This window comes from Callithrix jacchus, chromosome 7 (assembly GCF_049354715.1).
Source record: "Callithrix jacchus isolate 240 chromosome 7, calJac240_pri, whole genome shotgun sequence".
NCBI lineage: Eukaryota > Metazoa > Chordata > Mammalia > Primates > Cebidae > Callithrix > Callithrix jacchus.
In genome coordinates, this window is record NC_133508.1 from 50,261,030 (window position 1) to 50,283,170 (window position 22,141).

Genomic DNA, 22,141 nt, shown 5'->3' on the forward strand with positions numbered 1-22,141 from the left:
ATGTATGGTAGGAGCATTAATTCACTTTTGTTCTTGGTTTTGACATTCTGCTTTTTACAAGAGTCTTTTAATAGAGCTCTAATCAAAGATAAATGGGTGTATCCAATAGTGTTAAAATGCCATACCCTGTTATCGGTAGAATTATGCTGACAGCTTAACAGAAAGTCTTCTGGAGTACCACACTTCAGTGGGTCCTGATGTTTACCAGGGAAGATTGGAGTGTAGATTGGTGTTTGAGGCCAGGAGAGAGGATTGACCAGAGTTCTGGATATTGTAGGGGATGCAGCCAGCCTCTTGGCATGTGCAGAAAATCCAGTCTCATTTTTCTCCTGAAATGATTTGGACAGTTTTAGATTTAGGACTTGACGTGTGTTACACAGTGTGTTTTATCTATGAATTCCACAGTTCCCAAAGCATTTTCACATAGACCATCTCACTGGATTCATCCCACCACCCCAAGGGTTTAGGCAGGGCAGGAAATAATGTGTTTTTTTTGTTCGTTTGTTTTTTTCTCTTTTGTTTTTTTAATGGAGTCTTGCCCTGTCGCCCAGGCTGGAGTGCAGCGGCGCAATCTTTGCTCACTGCAACTTCTGGCACACCTGGGTTCAAGCTATTCTCCTGCCTCAGCCTCCTGAGTAGCTGGGATTACAGGCACGTGCCACCATTCTCATCTAATTTTTGTATTTTTAGAAGAGACAGGGTTTCCGCATCTTGGCCAGGCTGGTCTTGAACTCTTGAATCATCATCTACCCATCTCAGCCTCCCAAAGTGCTGGGATTACAGGTGTGAGCCACCACGCCTGACCTAATATTGTTGTATTTTAAGATGAGGAAACTGAGGCTCAGAGAGAGTTTACATCGCTTGTTAGTGGTAGAGCTAGAACACACATTCAGAAATTATGTTGCCAAAATCTGTGACAAGACAATGGCCAACTAAACAGTGCTTTGCCATTGTAATAGTATCATCATACCTGTATCTTCTGTACTTATGCTACTTGTGCTTTTTTAAATGAACCCTTGAAACAGCAGTCAGGAAAGGATGAGTTTGACTTGAATCCTAGAGTTTTAGGGGAATAACGGAAATTGCTAGCCGGGCTTGGTGGCTCATGCCTATAATCCCAGCTCTTTGGGAGGCTGAAGCGGGTGGATTACCTGAGGTCAGGAGTTCGAGACCAGCCTGGGCAACATGGTGAAACCCCGTCTTTCCTAAAAATACAAAAATTAGCTAAGCATGTTGACACATGCCTGTAATCCTGTAATTACTTGGGAGGCTGAGGCAGGAGAATTGCTTGAACCTGGGAGCCAGAGCTTGCAGTGAGCCGAGATTGCACCATTGCACTCTAGCCTGGATAACAAAAGCAAAACTCTGTCTCAAGAAAAAAAAAAAGAAAAGAAATTACAGCATTTTCCTCATGTGTTATGCTCGTAGAATCCTAATGTTTTCTCTTAAAGCATTTAGTTGTAGATGTCCATAAATTTCACACACTGTTACCTCTAAGATACAGTTTTAACGGCTGATGAATTCTCACTGTGCTAGGGAATCACATGAGAATGAGGAAGAGAGTCAAGAGTAGAGGTGGAATTTCAGTGATAGCTGTATTAGTGTTTCCCAATCAGAACACACAGATAAGACTTTCTTGTGGATGAATATCTACATCTTTGCTTTTCTGCCCCACAGCTGCACGATGAGAATCGGAAGGGGGATTCATCCAGAAGGCATGCCGGGCTGGTGTCAGGGCTTCTCCCTGGATGGTGGTAGTGGTGTCCGAGCTTTGAAAGTCATCCAGCAAGGAAACCGCCCAGGGCTGATCTATAACATTGGTGGGTTACGTTTGGGGCAGTGGGAGAAACAGAACCTTTGGCTGATGACCTCAGGCTTGGAGGAATGAGCTGGCCATGCATTTTGGCCTGGCTGCAAGTGCTGATTTTCTCATTTGGCATTGGGTCAGGTATCTGTTCTCTGAATGCTACACTGATGTCAACACAGATCTATTCTAGGGATCTGAGGAGCCACCTAAACACTGCCCTTTTGAGGTCTGTGGCTCTGTTTAATTTCAGACTCACCTGTGTCAGGAAAGTATCAGTTTGGCTTGAATCCTTGTTTTTCAGGGGAATAATAGGAACACTTAGCATGCTTTTCGTCCTCCAAGTATTCCCACGCATTCATTAAAATTTGCAAGCCCTCAGAGGGTAAGAAGCATTGTTGTCCTTGAAACTGAAGGAGAGAGGTTAAGTGACCTGCCTAGATGTAAAGGGGAAGTCTGGGTCAGAAGTAGGACTAGGATTGGGGCGTACAAATAAAATGCACTTGGTGATTGTGGTAATTAAAGAAATCTCCAGACTAACTTTGCTTGTGGAGATGGGAAGGGTGGAAAGGGGAGGGAAGAATACTGTACCCATATGCTTCATAGCCACTTGGGAACACTCAAAAGATTCTCTAAAGTGTTAAGATAGTTTGATTTAAATATGAATCAGGTTGAAAATGTAGCAGTGCATCCTTTTAGTATGTAATTTCCGAGCATCTCAAAGCAATGTTAGTTTTGAACAGTGGAGCACCATCTAGAACTGCATGGCCCTGTAGAACTTTCTGTGATGCTGGAAGTGTTCCATTTTGCACTATCTAGTGGTAGCCTCTAGCCACATGCAGCTGCTGAGCCCTGGAGAGCACATTAGTGAGATATAAGGCAAGTATGTCAGGAATGGAATTTTTCTTTTTATTTAATTTTAGTGAATTTCAGTTTAAGTAGCCACATATGGCTACTGGGACCGTATTGGACAGTAGGCACATAGTCCTAGTTCCTTCCTCGAGCACTGGGTTATTGGCATTGGGTCAGGTATCATTTACATATTTATCCTGAGTCCCATGGAGAACCAAGGATATGTTTAGATGTCTGAGGATTTATTAATAAAAGAATCTTCCAAGTGTAGTTTCCTTTTTGGATATTTAATCATAGGTTTGTGTTCATTCTCCCTTGACATGTGAACTGTCTTTTTAAAGTTGACATTAAGATTTTTAAAAGAAATAAACTACATTTGATCTTGCAGCACAAGAACAGTTATCTTAACTTTTTCTCAATTTGGTTTGCTTCACCCCTTGAATAGGCAAAGGCTGCTTCATGTTGAGTTTGGCTTTCTGCTGGGGTATTTTGCCCTTGATGTATTTTGCAAAGCAAGCTATCACAGGTTGGCTGGAAGCTGTAGTTGGGACAAATTGAGGTGGGAGGAGCTTGTTCCTTTTAAAGCAGCTAGCACTAAGAACCACAGAATTCTTGCAGAGGCCAGTTGAGCAGACTAATCAGACATATGCAGTTTTTACCCGTAATATGCCCTGTTTACCCATTTAAACTGATAAGCAGGGAGCATTCACTAAAGCTCATGGCATATGTTTTGAGGGATAAGACTATGATTTGAGTTTTGTTGCTCCACCTAGGGAAGGGATAGAGGGGAGTGGGCTAAGATACGACTTTATAATTCTTAAGGATTATGAACTTTTGCCGTGTTTTCCACAGGGAATTTGTGGAATCTACTGCTTGAATATTTTCAAGAATAGGATAGATAACTAGTTCCCAATCAGGAAAGTTTAAAGCACAGTCCAAACTGAAAAGCCAGGGGCAGCCTTGCCAGTTAGCTTCACATAGACCTCCAAAAGAGTGATTTTGTTCCTGTTGATCTTTCAGCTTATTGATTTATCAGGGGTTTCCCAGGGCAATGTAATATATAAAAGGGACCAAAGCCCACCTTTTTCCAAACATTGAGAGTCTGTATTGTTTCAGAGCATCCTAGACTGTTTTTATAATATTAAACATCTTTTGTAGTCAGACTTTATATTAGAAACCACCTAACTATGATAATGTTGATTTCTGACAATGAAAGCTTCTCTGTATGTCACAGAAGGAAGTCATAGGGCATTATCTCCCTATCCCAGTATTACATAGCATTTCTTAGACACGGAGTTTCAGGGAGATTTTTGTGTGGGATTTTTCTCAGTCTTTCATGTATTTTCAATGGTTATATTAAAGGAATATCAGAATTTTCAAGCCAGTTTAAGTGAATTATGGCATTAACAGATTGGAATATTTATAATTGGAATTATGTTGAGAAATCTGGGACACCTGGTTGTCAAATCCTAAGTTGGAGTTTTCTATTTTCATGGTTCTCTCGATACTTGGTGACTGCTGAGTGGAGTGGGGACCTTATATATGTCCCATCACAATACAGGCAAGCCTCATGAGGGTGCTGACTCTGGAGGCTGACTGCCTGGACTGGAATCCCAGTTGTGCCACATAGTAGCTGTGTTACTTAGCTTTCCATGCCTTAGCTTCCTCATCTGTAAAATGGAAATAACTAAAATATCTAACTTAGAAGGTTGTTATGAGGATTCAATGTAAAGTCTTTGATAGAGGGCCTAGCATGTATTAAGAGATCAGTAATTATTATTATTGTTGTTATTCTTTCTATGATATATAATTTTATCAGTGGGTGACCAGAGCTCAGCCCAGTGCCTTGAATGTCATTGCTATATTTATTGTCTGAATGAATGAGTGAATAATTGATCCCACTGAATTTTTTACTTTTGAAAATTGTCAGTTTTTAAGATAATTTGGTGCTTTTCTTTATTTGGAACCAGGTGTCTTGAGATTTCCTTTGGACCGTTCTATTATTTTCTCCTACTACATAGTAGGTGCTGAAAATTCTCCTACTACATAGTAGGTGCTGAAAACATTTAGTTTATAAATGAATAAATTATTTTATTTTTTGAGACAAGTCTCACACTGTCTCCCACACTGGAGTGTAATGGTGTGATCTCTGCTCATTGCAACCTGTGCCTCCTGGGTTCAGGCGATTCTTTTTGCCTCAGCCTCCTGAGTAACTGAGACTACAGGTGCGTGCCACCACACCTGGCTATTTTTTGTTTTTTCTGTAGAGACGGGGTTGCACCATGTTGGGCAGGCTGGTCTTGAACTCCTGACCTCAAACGATCCACCCGCTTCGGCCTCCCAAAGTGCTGAGATTACAGGCGTGAACCACTGTGCCTGGCCATGAATAAATTCTATAATACTTAGCATTATGTTTGAGCTGGATTCTTGGGCAATGGGCTAAAATAAAATACTAGAGAAGAGTCAGTGGAGTTTAGAAGATTACAAAATCCAGCTAAGTAATCTGAAATTTCTACTATATCCTATAAAAGTGGCAGGTTCCCTAGAAGGAAATTTTGTGTCCCAGTTGTAAGTAAAAACGTATCATGTGAAACTGTTCTAAGTATTCACCTTTATAAATGGAAAACTAAGGTATATGTGACTGGACGCTTAGATGTTTTAGTTGCTATTAAATGGTATATGCTGTGTGAAGAAACTAGGAATTAAGGGGATATTGATATTGCCCCTGAACCTTTTTAAGGCCTAAATGGGAATAAGGAGTAACACTTTGAGTACAGTTGCTATATTCATTACATTCCTAGAAGGTTCAGTATCCTCTCTGGGGGATACAGTTATTTTCTAAGAGAAACTAAGTAATTGTGAAGATTATTTATTTGTCAGACCAAGAGTTTTCTCTCTTTATGGTTAATTCATAAAAGTGGTTCTTGTTATTTGTAGGTATTGATGTCAAGAAAGGCCGAGGTCGATACATTGATACCTGCATGGTCATCTTTGCCCCCCGTTACCTGTTAGATAATAAGTCATCTCACAAGCTTGCATTTGCACAGAGAGAATTTGCCAGGGGACAGGTGAGCAGTTTGCTTTTGAAGGATGAGAGTGCCTATTTAATAGCACGAGTTTTAATGTTATTTTCCATGAAGACTGTACATTCTATGATATGAGTAACTACTCTGTGCCTTTGGTACCTGGATAGCTCCTGATAGAGGGTAAGGCTCAGAGTAGGTACTCTGCAACTTGTTGACTAAGGCCTGTGATCCTATGTGTCTTAGGGAACAGCCAATCCCGAAGGTTACATTTCCACCCTTCCTGGTTCCAGTGTGGTGTTCCACTGGCCTCGGAATGACTATGATCAGCTATTGTGCGTCAGACTGATGGATATTCCCAATTGTATTTGGTCTGGAGGCTTTGAAGTCAACAAGAATAATTCCTTCCATATCAACATGAGGTAAGTTTGAGACTCTAAATATAGACAAAAAACATAGCCCCCGTTTGAGATGCAGAACTCTAATAAAACAAGGCCTTATTGCCTTTGTAAAATCGGCACATATATTCCTGACTCAGACAGAGGTCTTAGAACTTGCAAAGTCCAGAGATATGAGTGGATATTTTGACGGAATAAACTAAAGGAGGTGTTGCCAGTTTTGACCATGGTGTAATTGCTGTTTAATCCAAAGAGTAACACTGAGCTCATATTTTGATTACCTGCAACTTTGAAAGGTCTGCATTTAGATGGTAACGCTCATTATAAATATTTTTGTACATTCTGACATATTTATACAAACTCTTCTTTCGTTTGATGCTGTTCTAGTAAATCATCTGGCTTTCTACACCTAACCTGGTAACACTCAGTCCTTGTTAAGAAAAAATAACCAGCTGGGTGCGGTGGCTCATGCCTATAATCCCAGCACTTTGGGAGGCTGAGGCAGGCAGATCATGAGGTCAGGAGTTTGAGACCAGCCTGGTCAACATGGTAAAACCCTGTCTCTATTAAAAGTAACAGTTAGCTGGGTGCAGTGGCACATGCCTATAATCTCAGCTACTTGGGAGGCTGAGGCAGGGGAATCGCTTGAACCAGGGAGTCAGAGGTTGCAGTGAGCTGAGATTGCCCCATTGCACTCCAGCCTGGTGACAGAGAAAAACTTCATCTCAAACAAACAAACAAAAAAGAAACATAACCAAAATCAGCCTTAACTAGCCCAGGATGATTTAAACTTTCTTTCTGCTCTCATCAAATGCTTTAAAAAATTATTTTAAAAAATTCTAAATTGTGGTAAAACAGACATAACATAAAATTTACTCTCAACCGTTTTTAAGTGTACGGTTAACTGGTATAAGTACATTTACATTATTATGCAAATGATTCCCCAAACTCTTTTCATCTTGCAAAACTGAAACTCTGTACCCATTAAACAACTAACTCCTCATTCCCATTCCCCTCACCCCCTGGCCACCATGTTCTACTGTGTGTCTATAAATATGACTACTCTATGTACCTCCTGTAAGTTGAATCATGAGTATTTGTCTTTTTGTGACTGGCTTACTTCACTTAGCATAATGTTGTCAATGTTCATGTTAATATTTTTGTTTATTCATCTATTAATGGACACTTGGGGGTTGCTTCCACCTTTTGGCTATCACAAACTGCTACGAACATAGGTGTACCAGTGTCAGTTCAAAACCCTGCTTTCGGTTATTTTGGGTATAGACCCAGAAGTGGAATTGTTGGAATATATGATCATTCTGTTTTTACTTTTTTGAGAAACCATCATAGTTTTCCACAGCCATTGCCCCATTTTACTTTCCTGCCACTGGTGCGCAATGGTTCCACTTTCTCCACAACCTCACCAACATTTGTTTGCTTTGTTTTTGGTGCAAGCCTTAAGTGATACTCCTGCCTCTGTATAATGGGTATAAGGTGGCATTGCACTGTGGTTTAGATTCTTACTTCCTTAATAATTAGTGATGTTGAGCATCTTTTCATGTGCTTTTTGGCCATTTGTATACCTTAATTGGAAAAAATATTCAGTTCCTTTGCTAATTTTTGAATTAAGTTGTTTTGAATTATAGGAATTCCTATTCTAAGAGTTCTATAGTTTTAGCTCTTACTTCTAGGTCTTTGATTCATTTTGGGTTAATGTTTGTGTATGGCTTAAGGTGAGGGTGCAACGTCATTTCTTGGTATGTGGATATTTGGTTTTCTTAGCACCTTTTATTGAAAAGACTCTCCTTTCAACTGTTGTTGAAAATCATTTGACCCTACATGTGAAAGTTTATTTCTGGGCTCTCTAATCTATTCCATTGGTCTATCTGTCTTTATGCCAGTACCACACTGTTTTGATTATAGTTGCTCTGTATTAAATTTTGGAATAAGGAAAAGTGAGACCTCCAACTTTGTTGTTCTTTTTCAAGGTTGTTTTCTCTATTCAGAGTTCTTAGAGCCACATGAATTTCAACATGGATTTTTCTATTTCTACAAAAAAGCTGTTAGGATGTTGATAGGGTTTGCATTAAATCCATAGGGTTTTGTGGTATTGACATCTTAAAAATTATGTTTTCCAGTCCCTGATCATGGGAAATCTTTTCAGTTGTGTCTTTTTTTTTAGAGACAGGATTTCACCATGGCCAGGATGGTCTTGATCTCCTGACCTCATGATCCACCCACCTTGGCCTCCCAAAGTGCTGGGATTACAGGCGTGAGCCACCGCACCTGGCCTTTTCTGTTGTGTCTTTAACTTCTTTCATCAGGCCGGGCTCAGAGACCCACGCCTGTGATCCCAGCACTTTGGAAGGCTGAGGCAGGTGGATCACGAGGTCAGGAGTTGAAGACCAGCCTGACAACGTGGTGAAACCCCGTCTCTATTAAAAATACAAATATAGCCAGGTGTGGTGATGCACACCTGTAATCCCAGCTACTGAGGAGGCTGAGGCAGGAGAATCACTTGAACCTGGGAGGCATTACAGTGAGTTGAGATCGCACCATTGCACTCTAGCCTGGGCAACAGAGTGAGAAAAAGTCTCAAAAAAATTTTTTTTCATTAGATGCTTTTGAAGTTAAAGAATCTTAAATCGTTCTATTTGAACACGTTTAGAAGCAAAATTTAATCTTTTGTTTTTTTTTTTTGAGACGGAGTTTCACTCTTGTTTACCCAGGCTGGAGTGCAATGGCGCAATCTCGGCTCACCGCAACCTCTGCCTTCTGGGTTCAGGCAATTCTCCTGCCTCAGCCTCCTGAGTAGCTGTGATTACAGGCACGCGCCACTATGCCCAGCTAATTTTTTGTATTTTTAGTAGAGACGGGGTTTCACCATGTTGACCAGGATGGTCTCGATCTCTCGACCTCGTGATCCACCCGCCTTGGCCTCCCAAAGTGCTGGGATTACAGGCATGAGCCACCGTGCCCAGCCCGCAAAATTTAATCTTTTATACTTTATGGTCAGCTCTCTGTTGAGAACACTATTGCAAAAGAACAGAAATACGGTAATTTAGCAATAGATGATCCAAGATAATTCTTCAAAAGAGTGGTTTTATTTTTGTTTTTGTTGGAAATAGAGTCTTGCTCTGTTGCCCAGGCTTGAGTGCAGTGGTGCAATCATAGTTCACTGTGACTTTGAACACCTAGGCTCAAGTGACCCTCCTGCCTCCTGAGTAGGTAGGAGTACAGGCGTGCACCACCACGCCTGGCTATTTGAAAACAAAAAAAAATTGTAGAGACAAGGTCTCACTATGTTGCCCAGGCTGGTCTGGAACTTGTGGCCTCAAGTGATCCTCCTGCCCTGGCCTCCCATAGTGCTGGGATTACAGGTGTGAGCCACCACACCTGGCCCCAAAATAGTATTTATATTTGACTTTTAAATGTATTATCTGATTGAGTGGTGGGCCCCTCTTGATTATACTTTGCCCTGGCTTTTATTAGTGTGAATTGCATCTGAATATAGTGGTTTTTATGCTGTTTTTTTAGGAGCTGTTTGATTTTAAGGACATCACTCTAGTGCCCAAGGGAGCCTGCTGGGTAGGGCTCTAGCACTCTTATCCCTACCTCAGCCAGAACTTTCGTTGGTAGCATAATGTGTTCCCCGCAGGATTTTATTTGGGCGAAGGAGTAAGGAGGGAAAAGGGATTCTATAGTTAAAATCACAACTGTTTTATGTATTCCCTTGGTAGAGGCAGCCCCTATCTGTTGTGTGAGAATTGGAAGCCAGTGTTGAATTGAATGAAAAAGAATTCATGGTTATTAAAAAAAATAGAGGGGGATGATGACTTGTGTAATTTTTGTTAATCCTTTTAAAATGGTTTTAATGTGCAGTCCTAAACTACTGAGAACAGACCTATGCCATGTATTTCATTTACTTCCCTCAACTTTGCATTTGGAAACAATTTAAACTATAGGAAAGTTAAAAGAGTAGTAAATGAATATCCCTACATCGTCTACCTAGATTTACCAGTCTTCAGCATGTTGCTGCATTTTCGCTCTTCACACATACGGAAATACACATTTTCCTTTCTGAACTATTTGAAAGTAAAGTCGTCATGATACTTAAGCCACAAAAACTTCACTTATCACCTAAAAATCGGGACATTTTTCTAATTAAATATAATACTATTATCACATACTGAAGAAATTTAACCTTGATATGTTTTCTTTTTTTTTTTTTTTGAGACAGAGTTTTGCTCTTGTTACCCAGGCTGGAGTGCAATGGCGCGATCTCAGCTCATTGCCACCTCCGCCTCCTGGGTTCAGGCAATTCTCCTGCCTCAGCCTCCTGAGTAGCTGGGATTACAGGCACACACCACCATGCCCAGCTAATTTTTTGTATTTTTAGTAGAGACGGGGTTTCACCATGTTGACCAGGATGGTCTCGATCTCTTGACCTCGTGATCCACCCACCTCAGCCTCCCAAAGTGCTGGGATTACAGGCTTGAGCCACTGCGCCCGGCCCCAATATGTTTTCTAATAAACGGTTTTCATAGACCGAATCAATGACTAATAATGTCCTTCATAGCAGCTCCCTTGCCATTGATCTAGGATCCAGTGAAGGATCATTTATTTTACTTGGCTCATGTATTCTCTTGTCTCCTTTAATCTAGAGTAGTCCCGCTTTGCCTATTTTGTGTTTAGTAACATTGACATTTTTGAAAACTCCAAGCTAGTTTCTTATAGAATGTCCTATTTCCTGCATTTGGGCAGTCTGCATATTTGGGTCAGATATTTTTGATAGCTGTACTACCTATGTGATGCTGTGTGCTTCCCACCGTATCACATCAGGATGCTTTGATATCTGTTGGTCTCGTCATTGGTGGTGGTAAAGTTGTTCATCAACTGGTTAAGGTGGTGTCCTGCAGGCCTCTTTTTTGTGAAGTTTCCTTTGTTCTTTGTAAATAAGAATGATCCACTGAGGGAATAAGACTAAGTGAATATTCTGTTTCCCAAAAACCTTTTGGTGATTTAATGGTTCTTAAATCACTTATTACATGGGTGGTTGCAATGCAGATTTTAAAAAAATTTCTTATTTTATTTTTACTTTTACTTGAGATGAGGTCTCACTGTGTTGCCCAGGCTGGTCTGGAAGTCCTGGGCTAAAGTGATCCTCCCATCTTGGCCTCCCAAAGTGCTGGGATTACAGGTGTGAGCCACCATGCCCAGCCAAAAATGCTGATTTTTAATTCTCTAATTTCTTCTACCTTTATTCACTGATATTTTTCTGTAAAGATAAGCTTTCCATTTCCATCAGCGATTTATCTATATATAAATGTATACACACACACACACACACACACACACCCCAAAATACATTACAGACATCCATTTTCTTCTTTGCAGCAGAATATCAGTGTATAAATGTTGAAGAAATAGGAGAATTAGAAAATCACCATTTTGTAATCATATTGCCAATTTCTACTTTTTTAAGATGATAGAAGAACACACAGTGGGCTGTAAGTTCAGTGGTATTGACTGAGGCCCAAACAGTGTCGTGATTGTCAGAAATATGAGAAGTAAGTGGATTTCAGATGGTCTTCTATATTTTATGTAGCCTCTTTTGTTTCTTTGTCCTGCAGGGATACCTTGGGAAAATGCTTCTTCCTACGAGTGGAAATTACTCTCCGAGGAGCTACGTATAGAATCTCATTTAGTGACACAGATCAGTTACCTCCTCCTTTCCGAATTGACAACTTTTCTAAGGTATCAAATAGAGTTGAGAGCCAGTTTGTTTCATGTGTGGGAGTGTGTACTGCCCTTAATACAGTGGTACAATTTATTTTAAACTTGCATTTGAAGGAAGCTGTATGGATAGGTTCTTTATATCTGGGCAACCTTAGAAATCCTTACCCTTAAGAGGTGTTTTCTGCTGGTTATTTTGATTGCTGGGCAGCCTTGTCCATACAAAAGTAATCTTATAGCCCCAGATTTATTTATTTTAACTAGAGTGTCTGATTGACACTGTCTTTTCTGTACACCTCACATACAAACAGAGAAAGACATTGGATTGTCCAGTGGAATGGGAATGGGCAACTCTACTGTTGCTTAGTTATAGTGGCCATTTTAATGAATTTTTCAGGAAAGTCATTATGGAACTCATTAGATTCTATTTTAATTATGGCTTCAAATAATAATAGGTCTTAGATGTGATGATCTGTAGCCACAGTCCAAAATTCTTATTTTTTTCTATATTCAAAATATATATCATAGGGGGTTTGGACTAGAAAGATGCCATTGGAAGGACAGAATTGCTCCCCCTAGATTTTTGACTTGGCAAGCTTTTAAAGCCCTTCGTTCAATAGGGTGTGTGTGTGTGTGTGTGTGTGTGTGTGTGTGTGGCCCATGTCCTTTAAAAAGTGAGTTTTTTTGAATGTGTGAGATGATTAGAAACATTTGAAGAGGTGAGATGATAAACCTCACTGGGGTTTATTCCCTGGATCTGGAACTCAAATCTAGGAAGCACTGACTCACTTTTCAGTAATCCCACTCTGAATGAAAGTCCTCTTTGTCCTCCCTGCCATCACTCTAGGTCCCGGTTGTCTTTACTCAGCATGGCGTAGCTGAACCCAGGCTCCGGACTGAAGTGAAGCCCATGACTTCATTGGATTATGCCTGGGACGAACCCACCTTGCCACCTTTTATCACTCTGACTGTTAAAGGGGCAGGGTCCTCTGAGATCAACTGCAACATGAATGATTTCCAGGATAATCGGCAGCTTTATTATGAAAATTTCATTTATATTGCTGCTACATATACATTCTCTGGGTAATTCTGGATTAAATTACTGTTCTTATAAAGCAGAAGGTTCTAATTATTAACATGTTTTAAATGTTAAACAGTTTCTCAGGAGACCAAAGTACAAAGGAGATTTTTTTTTTTTTGCAATGGAGTCTCGCTCTGTCGCCAGGCTAGAGTGAAGTGGCGTGATCTCAGCTCACTGCAGCTTCCACCTCCTGGGTTCAAGCTATTCTCCTGCCTCAGCCTCCTGAGTACGTGGAACTACAGTCATGTGCTACCATGCCCAGCTAATTTTTTGTATTTTTAGTAGAGACAGGGTTTCACTGTGTTGGCCAGGATAGTCTGGATCTTCTGACCTCCTGATCCGCCTGCCGTGGCCTCCCAAAGTGCTGGGATTACAGGCATGAGCCACTGCGCCTGGCAGATTCTTTCATTCTTTACCAAATCCTAGGCTCAGTGTCTGTCTTAAGAGGTCATGTAATTTAAACTCTTGTCTTTTGGCTAGATTAGAATTTATCCAAAGAGTCAAACCTATTCTCTTGTTAAAGATCTCTCCCAAGAATTCATTCTAGTATTTAAATTTTCTTTTTGCTAGTAATTACTGAGCTTTGTCTCTTTCCTCTTTTGATACTAATCTTCATCATAATTATTCAAGTCATCATTCTCACTCTCCTCCCCCACCCCATTGAGAATACTGATTAAGCAGACACCTAAGGGTCTGTCTTAATATTCACCTAAAGCCAAATATAGTAGCTTAAGTTCACACAAATTCCATTGCCTTAGAATTCTAATCTTCACTGTTGTTTGACTAGTTGTATTTAGAAAAGTCAGGTGAAGAATATCAAGCTCATTTTCCTGTTAGTTTGCCACACAGAGATTTAAAACACTAGGCTGTCAAAAACTAGTCATTCTACCAACATGTAAATACAGCTTATTGTTTCTGTCCTGAAGTTACAGGGACAATTTTAAAGTGTGTCTGTGAAGAAATGGAAAATAGCTTAATTTTTAACATTACAAATATAAATCACCTGATGAACAGGGCATTTAAAGTCACATTCCTTTCCAAAATGTTTGGAACATTTTTGCATATGAGTAAGATTTATATGCATGCCTGGGGCCCAGAAAATAATCTCTGGGTTTTTGTATTATCTTTCTCATCTGCTTAGACTCCAGATTTCACTAGTAATAATTGAAGTTGCAGAGATAACCATTCCTTTGTCTGTTGACCTTCCCTTTGGTAATGATGGTGCTAGGATGTTTATCTTGTTATAATTGAGTCGATATGTTTGTTTGCTGTTAATTTGTCTTTAAAGATTATGACACTTAACAGTGGGACATGCTTAAGGTTTAATACCTGAAAAAACAAATCTAAATCTGGTTGTTAGTCATGTTTTTCTCCTTATGTTCTATAAATTCCAGTAGTTACTAAGCTCTTTAACTGAAGAATCCTAGTGGAGGATTATGGGCTTAATGGGTTGAACCGATATGGAACAGATATAAAGAGAAGCTCCTAGAATCTTGGTATGCAGAATCTAACAGCAGAATTAGAATAATCTTGCTGTGCTAAGAGGCTGAGCCATCTATTTGAGAATATTAGATACTAATTCTTTGCAGTCTTGGAAGGAATAAATGATGAGGAAGAATAGTTTTTTAAATTTCATTTTTGAGGTGAAACTCACATAACTGTAACTATTTTAAAGTGAACAGTTGAGTGGCATTTGGTACATTCATAATGTTGTGCCACCACCAACTCTGCCTAGTTCCAGAACATTTTTATCACCCCAGAAAGAAACCAAAACCTACTGAGCAGTCATTCCCCATTCCTCCCTGTCTCCAGCCTCAGGCAGCCACCCATTTGCTTTCAGTTTCTATGGATTGACCTATTCTGGGCATTAATAGAAATGGAATCATAGGAGTGACCTTTTTTGTCTGGACTCTTACTTAGCATAACATTTCTGAGGTTTATACACATTGTAGCATGTGCCAGTGCTTCATTCTTTTTCTGAAAAGTACTCAGTACTTTTTGTGCCTGAATACTATGCTATTTTATGTATATATTACATTTTGTTTATCCAGTTATTTGTTGTTTCTACATTTTGGCTGTTGTGGACAGTGTTGCTATGGACATGCCTGTACATATGTTTGTTTAAGTACTTGTTTTCAATTCTTTTGCTTTATACAGAAGAGTGGAATTGCTGGGTTCTATTTTAATTCTATGTTTAACTTTTTGAGGAACTGCCATACTGTTTTCCGCAGTGGCTGAAGCATCGTACATTCCTACCAACAATGTTCTGGTTTCTCCACATCTTCATCAACATGTGTTGGTTTTTGTTTTATTTTTTATTTTTGAGACAAGGTTTCACTCTTTTACCCAGGCTAGAGTGCAGTGACACAATCTTGGCCCACTGCATCCTCAACCTCCTGGGATCAAACGGTCCTCCTGCCTCAGTGTCTGTCATAGCTGGGACCACAGGTATGCCACTACCATGCCCAGCTAATTAAAAAAAAAATTTTTTTTTTTTTTTTTTTTTTTAGAGACAGGGTCTCACTGTTTTGCCCAGGCTGGTCTCAAACCTCTGGACCCAAGTGATCCAACTGCCTCAGCCTCCCAAAGTGCTAGGGTTACAGGCGTAGCCACTGTACCATGCCTTGCTTTGTTTTGTTTTGTTTTAAATGATGTTCATCCTACTGGGTGTGAAGTGGTATCTCATTGTGGTTTTTTATTTGCATCCTTAATAACTAATGATGTTATGCATCTTTTCATGTGCTTGTTAGTCATTGGTGTTTATTCTTTGGAGAAAGTGTATTCAAATACTTTGCATATTTAAAATGGAATGATTTGCCTTTCTATTGTTGAATTGTCAGAGTTCTTCATATCTATCAGTCTCTTACCAGATATATGATTTGCAATTTTTTTCTCCCATTATTTTTGTGAGTTTTTTTACTTTTAAATTGTGTCCTTTCAAGCACACAGTTTTCTCATATTGATCACATATAATTCATCTGCTTTGGGGGAAACAGATCACTTGTGCTTTTGGTATCATGAAGACTTGGTTTTTAACTCTGAATTAATCCATTACCTTTTTTTCTTTTTCTTCCTTCCTAATAGGGGTTAATAGAGGAAAATAATCTAAATTAAAAACTACCAAACATCCCAAAGTATAGCCAGGCTGCAGCATTTTATAAAGCTTAAGATTCTTTAGCCTCAGAGAAATGTAACATGATTGAATTGGAGGGAGTTGATTATGACCCCTTTGTTTTCTTTTCATCCTAGAGGGACCTCTGATTTCTTGCCAAGACTTGGGGATGCAATGATGCTGATCATCTGCTTGGCAGAGTAAAGCTAATTTTTGGTCCCTTGAATTGTCTGGTTTGGTTTTTTGTTGTTGTTGTTTGTTTTTTGCTTTTTTTTGCAGGGTGACACAGAGTCTCATTCTGTCTCCTAGGCTGGAGTGCAGTGACGCAGTCTTGGCTCACTGCAGCCTCTGCCTCCTGGGATCAAGCGATTCTCATACCTCCACCTCCTGAGTAGCTGGGATTACAGGGGCATGCCACCATGACTGGCTAATTTTTGCATTTTTAATAGAGACAGGATTTCACCATGTTGGCCAGACTGGTCGTGAACTCCTGGCCTCAAGAGATCCACCTGCCTTGGCCTCCCAAAGTGTTGGGATTAGAGGTGTGAGCCACCACGCCTGACCAAACTTCTTGCCTTTTTTTTGGGAGGGGGGTGTGCTCTAAAGGTATATGGTTATACTTTTACATTTGAATTTTATGTCACTAAAATTATTAAAAGAAAAATGTCAGCGTATATCTTCTGAGAGATGAATCTTAGAACTTTGTAGGGAGAAACATGCAACCCTGATATTCCTGTTCTTCTATGCTTTAAAACATTTCCTTCTTTAATAAAAGTTTTGGGCATTTGCATATTAATACTTGAATACATGTGTGAGTATGTTTGTACACCTGTATATGTATATATATATATCTCTATATATAATATAGATATTTTTTAATTTTAAATTCTAGCTTGCAGGAGGGAACAGGCAGGCCTGTGGCTTCCAACAAGGCCATTACCTGTGCAGAGCTCGTCTTGGATGTCTCACCCAAGACACAAAGAGTCATTTTAAAGAAGAAGGTAAGAGAGCTTACAGTCAGAGTTTAGAATATGAGGCATTTAGTACTGGACGGGACTCAGGATCACCCAGTTCAGTCAGAGTCCTTGTTTCATCATGAGGCCATGGGCACTTGCTTGTCTTGTGGAACCCAGGCCTCTTGGCGTTTCCAGGTCAGCATTAGGGTGGATGAGTACCAGTTCAGGAATAAGACGACTTCTGGAGGGGGATGTGATCACCAGATGTGATCAGCAAAACATGAATAATAAATATATGTGGAATTACTAAGGGCTGGGTGACTGTTAAGTAGACAAGAACAAATTTCTAAAATTAAGTATCAATAATTGTAACATTTTATATAACATTTTATAACTTATAGAACATTTTCAGTTATTTCACTTGATAAGGATGAAAACTAGTAAATAGGGGAGTAGATAGAGTTACGTTGACATTAAAAATTAGGTAAAAATATATGAATTGGCATTAAGAAATAGACCTCTCCCTTTCAGTTGGAAACCAAGTGTAGAAAGTTTGACATTTTAGGTTTTTGTTTTATTACTTTTTATTTGGAAGGAATCTCAAATTTCCGGAAAATTGACAGGAATTTTACCAAAGTAGGGCTGTGATGTTGATTTGTCCCCTTACTGGTGATGTTAACTTGCTGCAATTGATTAAGAAGGTGTGTGATAGCCGTTTCCACTGAGAAGTGAAGCTACTCTTTTTCTTTTTATAATTAGTCAAGATTTTGTGGTGTGGTACTTTGAGACTACATAAATTTCCTATTTGTCATCATATTTTCTATTTAAGCATGTGTGTGTGTCATTATGGGCTGCTATTTTATTCAGTGTGTCCTGTTAATGTATATCAGTATTTATTTATTTATTTATTTATTTTTGAGAAGGAGTCTTGCTCTGTCATCCAGGTTGGAATTCAGTGGTGTGATCTCAGCTCACTGCAACCTCTGATTCCTGAGTTCAAGTGATTCTCCTGCCTCAGCCTCCCAAGTAGCTGGAATTACAGGCACCTGCCACCATGCCTGGCTAATTTTTATATTTTTAGTAGGGACAGGGTTTCACCATGTTGGTCAGGCTGGTCTCGAACTCCTGACCTCAGGTGATCCACCGCCTCAGCCTCCCAAAGTGCCGGGATTATAGGCGTGAGCCACCACACCCAGCCATTATTTATTTTGATGCTCAGTTTTTCTCATCTTTGGCCAGTGGAAGCTCCCTTAACCTTCTGTGTCCTTTCGACATGTGCCCTCAGTTCCTTACTTTCTGATACAGCAGGTTATCCTGGGCCCATCTTATATTTTCCCTGCACCATTCCTGGAATTTGCCATTTCTCCATGGAGCCCTCATCCCTTCCATCAGAGAATGGAATTTAGAAACCTGAGATTCATGAATCAGGTGCACTTGTTGCTGTTGTGGTGTTGTGGTTCCCAGGCTCTCTCAGAAGACAGAGCTAGGGATTTTTAATCTATGTGTGTACAATACACATATGTGTGTTTTATGTATAAATTTTAAATATGTATAAATATTTATATACTGTACATATTTATTTCTATATCTCTCTATATATCAAAAACCAGCAGTTCACGCCAGTATTTCTAGTCCAGTATGACAAAGTTCTAATTTTGTCCCTTTCTGTATTTGTACTTCCCTTGTTCAACACTGAGAATATATTTATTGATTCGATCAGTTACCCTGAATGTAACTCATCCTCCATCACCTCAGTTGTCCCATGTCCTGTATTCACACCATGGTTACCTTGCTTGGGCTCTGATCTCCATGTACTGGGCAGCCCTGCCCCCTTCTCACCCTGCCCTTTGCAGAAATGCCCACCTCACCTCCCTCTTTGATGCTCCCATTAGGCCCCTCCCAAACATCCACCTTGGCTTCAGTCCCTGCTCTGGGCTGCCCCATTACTTAGGTGAATGCCTTCTTTGTTCCACATGCGCTTTAACAAGTCCACATTGGGCCACCACAGCCCCCATCCCCAAAACACACACAAGCCCCATGGAGTTCTGTGTTCCACAGTCCCGTCTGAAGATTTTAGGACTGAATGATTAGGGAAGTGAGGAAGGGAACTGGAAGGAGAATGGTGCATCTCAGATTTTCAAGTGGAAATTTAGGTATTTTCCAAATTATGATGAGCCTGTACAAATGGGCAGGCAGTAGAGGAATCCCAGTATGGAAACTTGATCTCACCTGGGTATCTGTGTATTGACTCCCAATCTGTAGCATCTGCAGGATAACCGAGATGCTTTTCCAGTTGTTTCTGGTGCTGTGGAGAGATGTATTCTCTTATTGTGAACAGAGAAGCAAGCATGTGGGAATTAGAGATGGGAAAGTGCAGCTCAGCTTCATCTCTTTTTGCAGACAGAGGAGGCAGTAGCACCCAGCAGAAAGAGCATGAAGTCTTTCTGGTTTGAGTTCTGGCTTTGCCCCTTAAAGATATATAGTATCCGGTATTTCCCCCATTTCTCTCAGAGTTTCATTTTTCTAATGACCTCCCAGATTAGCTGGAAGGATTAGCTAAAAGATAATGTACATAAAATACTATGTAAAGAGATGTAATGATAATAACACAACAAACTTTTATTGAGGCTCTACCTGGTGCCAGGCATGTGCTAAGCATGTTACATTTATTACACTTATCACAAAAACCATGAGGCAGTTTCTCTCTTTGACAGATCAGGAAATAGAGGCTCTAAGAGATTAAGTAACTTGTCCAAGGTAATTCAGCTCGTAAATTGTGCAGCTGGATCTCAAATCCTGGCATTTTGACTCCAGTGTTCATGCTACTTAGTTAGTTTATACCTTGTAGAATGTGATGAAAAGCTGTCTATCCAGCCACAGGTAGCATGGAAATGACTTTGTGGTACCCTGATGTGTCTGTTGCTCTAGAGGAGTTCCTGCCTGGTGGGGGTGTATGTGATCTTGACAGGTCTAGCTGGAGTATAGGTGTGACTGAAAAGGAACAATATAGATTGTGTGTACAGATACAGAGAGACAACATAGCACAGCAGTTAAGCGGGCTGACTCTGGAATCAGGCTGCAGAGATTCAGATGTTGGACCCACCATCTAACTAGTTATGTCACTTGGGGAAGTTACTTCATCTCAATGAGCTTTAACTTCCTCATCTGTGAATAGGAATAGGAATAGTGCATATGTCACTAGATTGTAGCATTAAATGAGGGGTTTTTGTTTTGTTTTGTTTTGTTTTGTTTGAGATGGAGTTTCGCTCTTGTCACCCAGGCTGGAGTGCAATGGCACAATCTCAGCTCACTGCAACCTCTGCCTTCTGGGTTCAAGCAGTTCTGCCTCAGCCTCTCGAGTAGCTGGGATTACAGATGTGCACCACCATGCCTGACTTATTTTTGTTTTTTTAGTAGAGATGGGGTTTCACCGCGTTGGCCAGGCTGGTCTCAAACTCCTGACCCCAGGTGATCCATCCATCTTGGCTTCCCAAAGTTCTGGGATTACAGATGTGATCCACCATGCCTGGCCTTAATGAGTTCTTTTATGTAAATGTTATGGACCAATGCCTAGCACACAGTAAGTTCTCAATAAGTATTATAACTTTTAGTATATAATGGAGTATATAGACTTTCATAATTGACCTGGAAGCCCAATTGCTTTTTACAAAATATTTCTAGAGAGTAAATATATTTAGAATTACTAGCAATCTGACTGGGCATGGTGGCTCACGCCTGTAATCCAAGCACTTTGGGAGGCTGAGGCAGGCGGATCACCTGAGGTCAGGAGTTTGAGACCTGCCTGGCCAACATGGCAAAACCCTGCCTCTACTAAAAATATAAAAATTAGCCAAGTGTGGTGGCATATGCCTGTAAGCCCAGCTACTCGAGAGGCTGATGCAGGAGAATCGCTTGAACCCGGGAGGCAGAGGTTGCAGTGCGCTGAGATGGCACCATTGCACTCCAGCATGGGGGACAAGAGGGAAACTCTGTCTCAAAAAAAAGTATTGCTAGCAATCAATTAGCATAACATTTGAATGCAACCAGCTTAACATTTAGATATAATCAGCTCATGAAAATTGGAAACTATCAATATAGTAAACTTTCCTTGTAAACTTTGGGGACGGGGAGGAAGACCTCTGGTAAATTCTGATTGTCTGAAAGTCAGATATTTAGAGTATCATATTATTCTTTAAGTAATTGCACTCTTCTTTAAGATAAGGTCATTGGAGGGTCGCCATCTGGAATGGCAGTGATCATGGCAATATATCTAGTGTAGGAGACTGCCCAGCCATTTGTTCCTAGTTTCTAAAATGGAAAAAAAATAGGTTATAAAAAGAATACATTTGTTAAAATGCACATTATTTGTAATTTTTGGTTGTTTGATTCAAGAGGTTAGCATATTTCATCCTAAGAACAACAAGGGATAGATGTCCATGGAAGTTTGAATTAATTTATAGAATGTGGAAAATATCTAAGTCAAATTCCTACATGAGAACTATTCAGCCCTAGAGGAAGCTCTTGAAGTGAGGAGCTAGCTGTGGCCACACATAATGGCTCTTTCCCTCTTTGCTTGTATCTACTTAACAGGAACCAGGAAAGCGTTCTCAGCTATGGAGGATGACAGGAACAGGAATGCTTGCTCATGAGGGCTCTTCAGTTCCTCACAACCCCAATAAGCCCTCAGCTGCCCGCTCCACCGAGGGGTCTGCCATCTTAGATATTGCTGGTCTCGCTGCAGTGACTGACAACAGGTAATTTTCTAGGTAACTTTTGATTCAAGCTCATTGCTTTCAAATTCAGACTCAGAGGAAATCTATACCAAAAACCAAGAGTTCTATAAATGAAGTAAAAATGTGTTATATTTAGCCAGGCGCGGTGGCTCACGCCTATAATCCCAGCACTTTGGGAGGCTGAGGCGGATGGATCATGAGGTCAAGAGATCGAGACCATCCTGGTCAACAAGGTGAAACCCCGTCTGTACTAAAAATACAAAAATTAGCTGGGCATGGTGGTGCGCGCCTGTAGTCCCAGCTACTTGGGAGGCTGAGGCAGGAGAATTGCTTGAACCCAGAAGGCGGAGGTTGCAGTGAGCCAAGATCGTGCCATTGCACTCCAGTCTCGGTAACAACAGCAAAACTCCATCTCAAAAAAAAAAAAAAAATGTGTTATAGCAGTT

At 40.3% G+C, this 22,141-nt stretch overlaps 1 protein-coding gene across 13 annotated transcripts in view; it reads left to right on the forward strand.

Annotated features, from left to right (window-relative positions):
- VPS13D (vacuolar protein sorting 13 homolog D) overlaps positions 1-22,141 on the forward strand; it is a 315,484-nt gene that overhangs the window by 152,106 nt on the left and 141,237 nt on the right. For all 13 annotated transcript variants that reach the window (XR_013519796.1, XR_013519795.1, XR_013519794.1 and 10 more), the window contains 7 exons: positions 1,678-1,820; positions 5,594-5,724; positions 5,926-6,101; positions 11,711-11,834; positions 12,661-12,896; positions 16,899-17,007; positions 21,553-21,716. Coding sequence is in view for 10 of the 13 variants with exons in the window: in XM_035307776.3 (XP_035163667.3) it covers positions 1,678-1,820; positions 5,594-5,724; positions 5,926-6,101; positions 11,711-11,834; positions 12,661-12,896; positions 16,899-17,007; positions 21,553-21,716 (1,083 nt within the window). In the remaining 3 variants the exon portion in view is untranslated. The remainder of the gene's footprint in view (positions 1-1,677; positions 1,821-5,593; positions 5,725-5,925; positions 6,102-11,710; positions 11,835-12,660; positions 12,897-16,898; positions 17,008-21,552; positions 21,717-22,141) is intronic.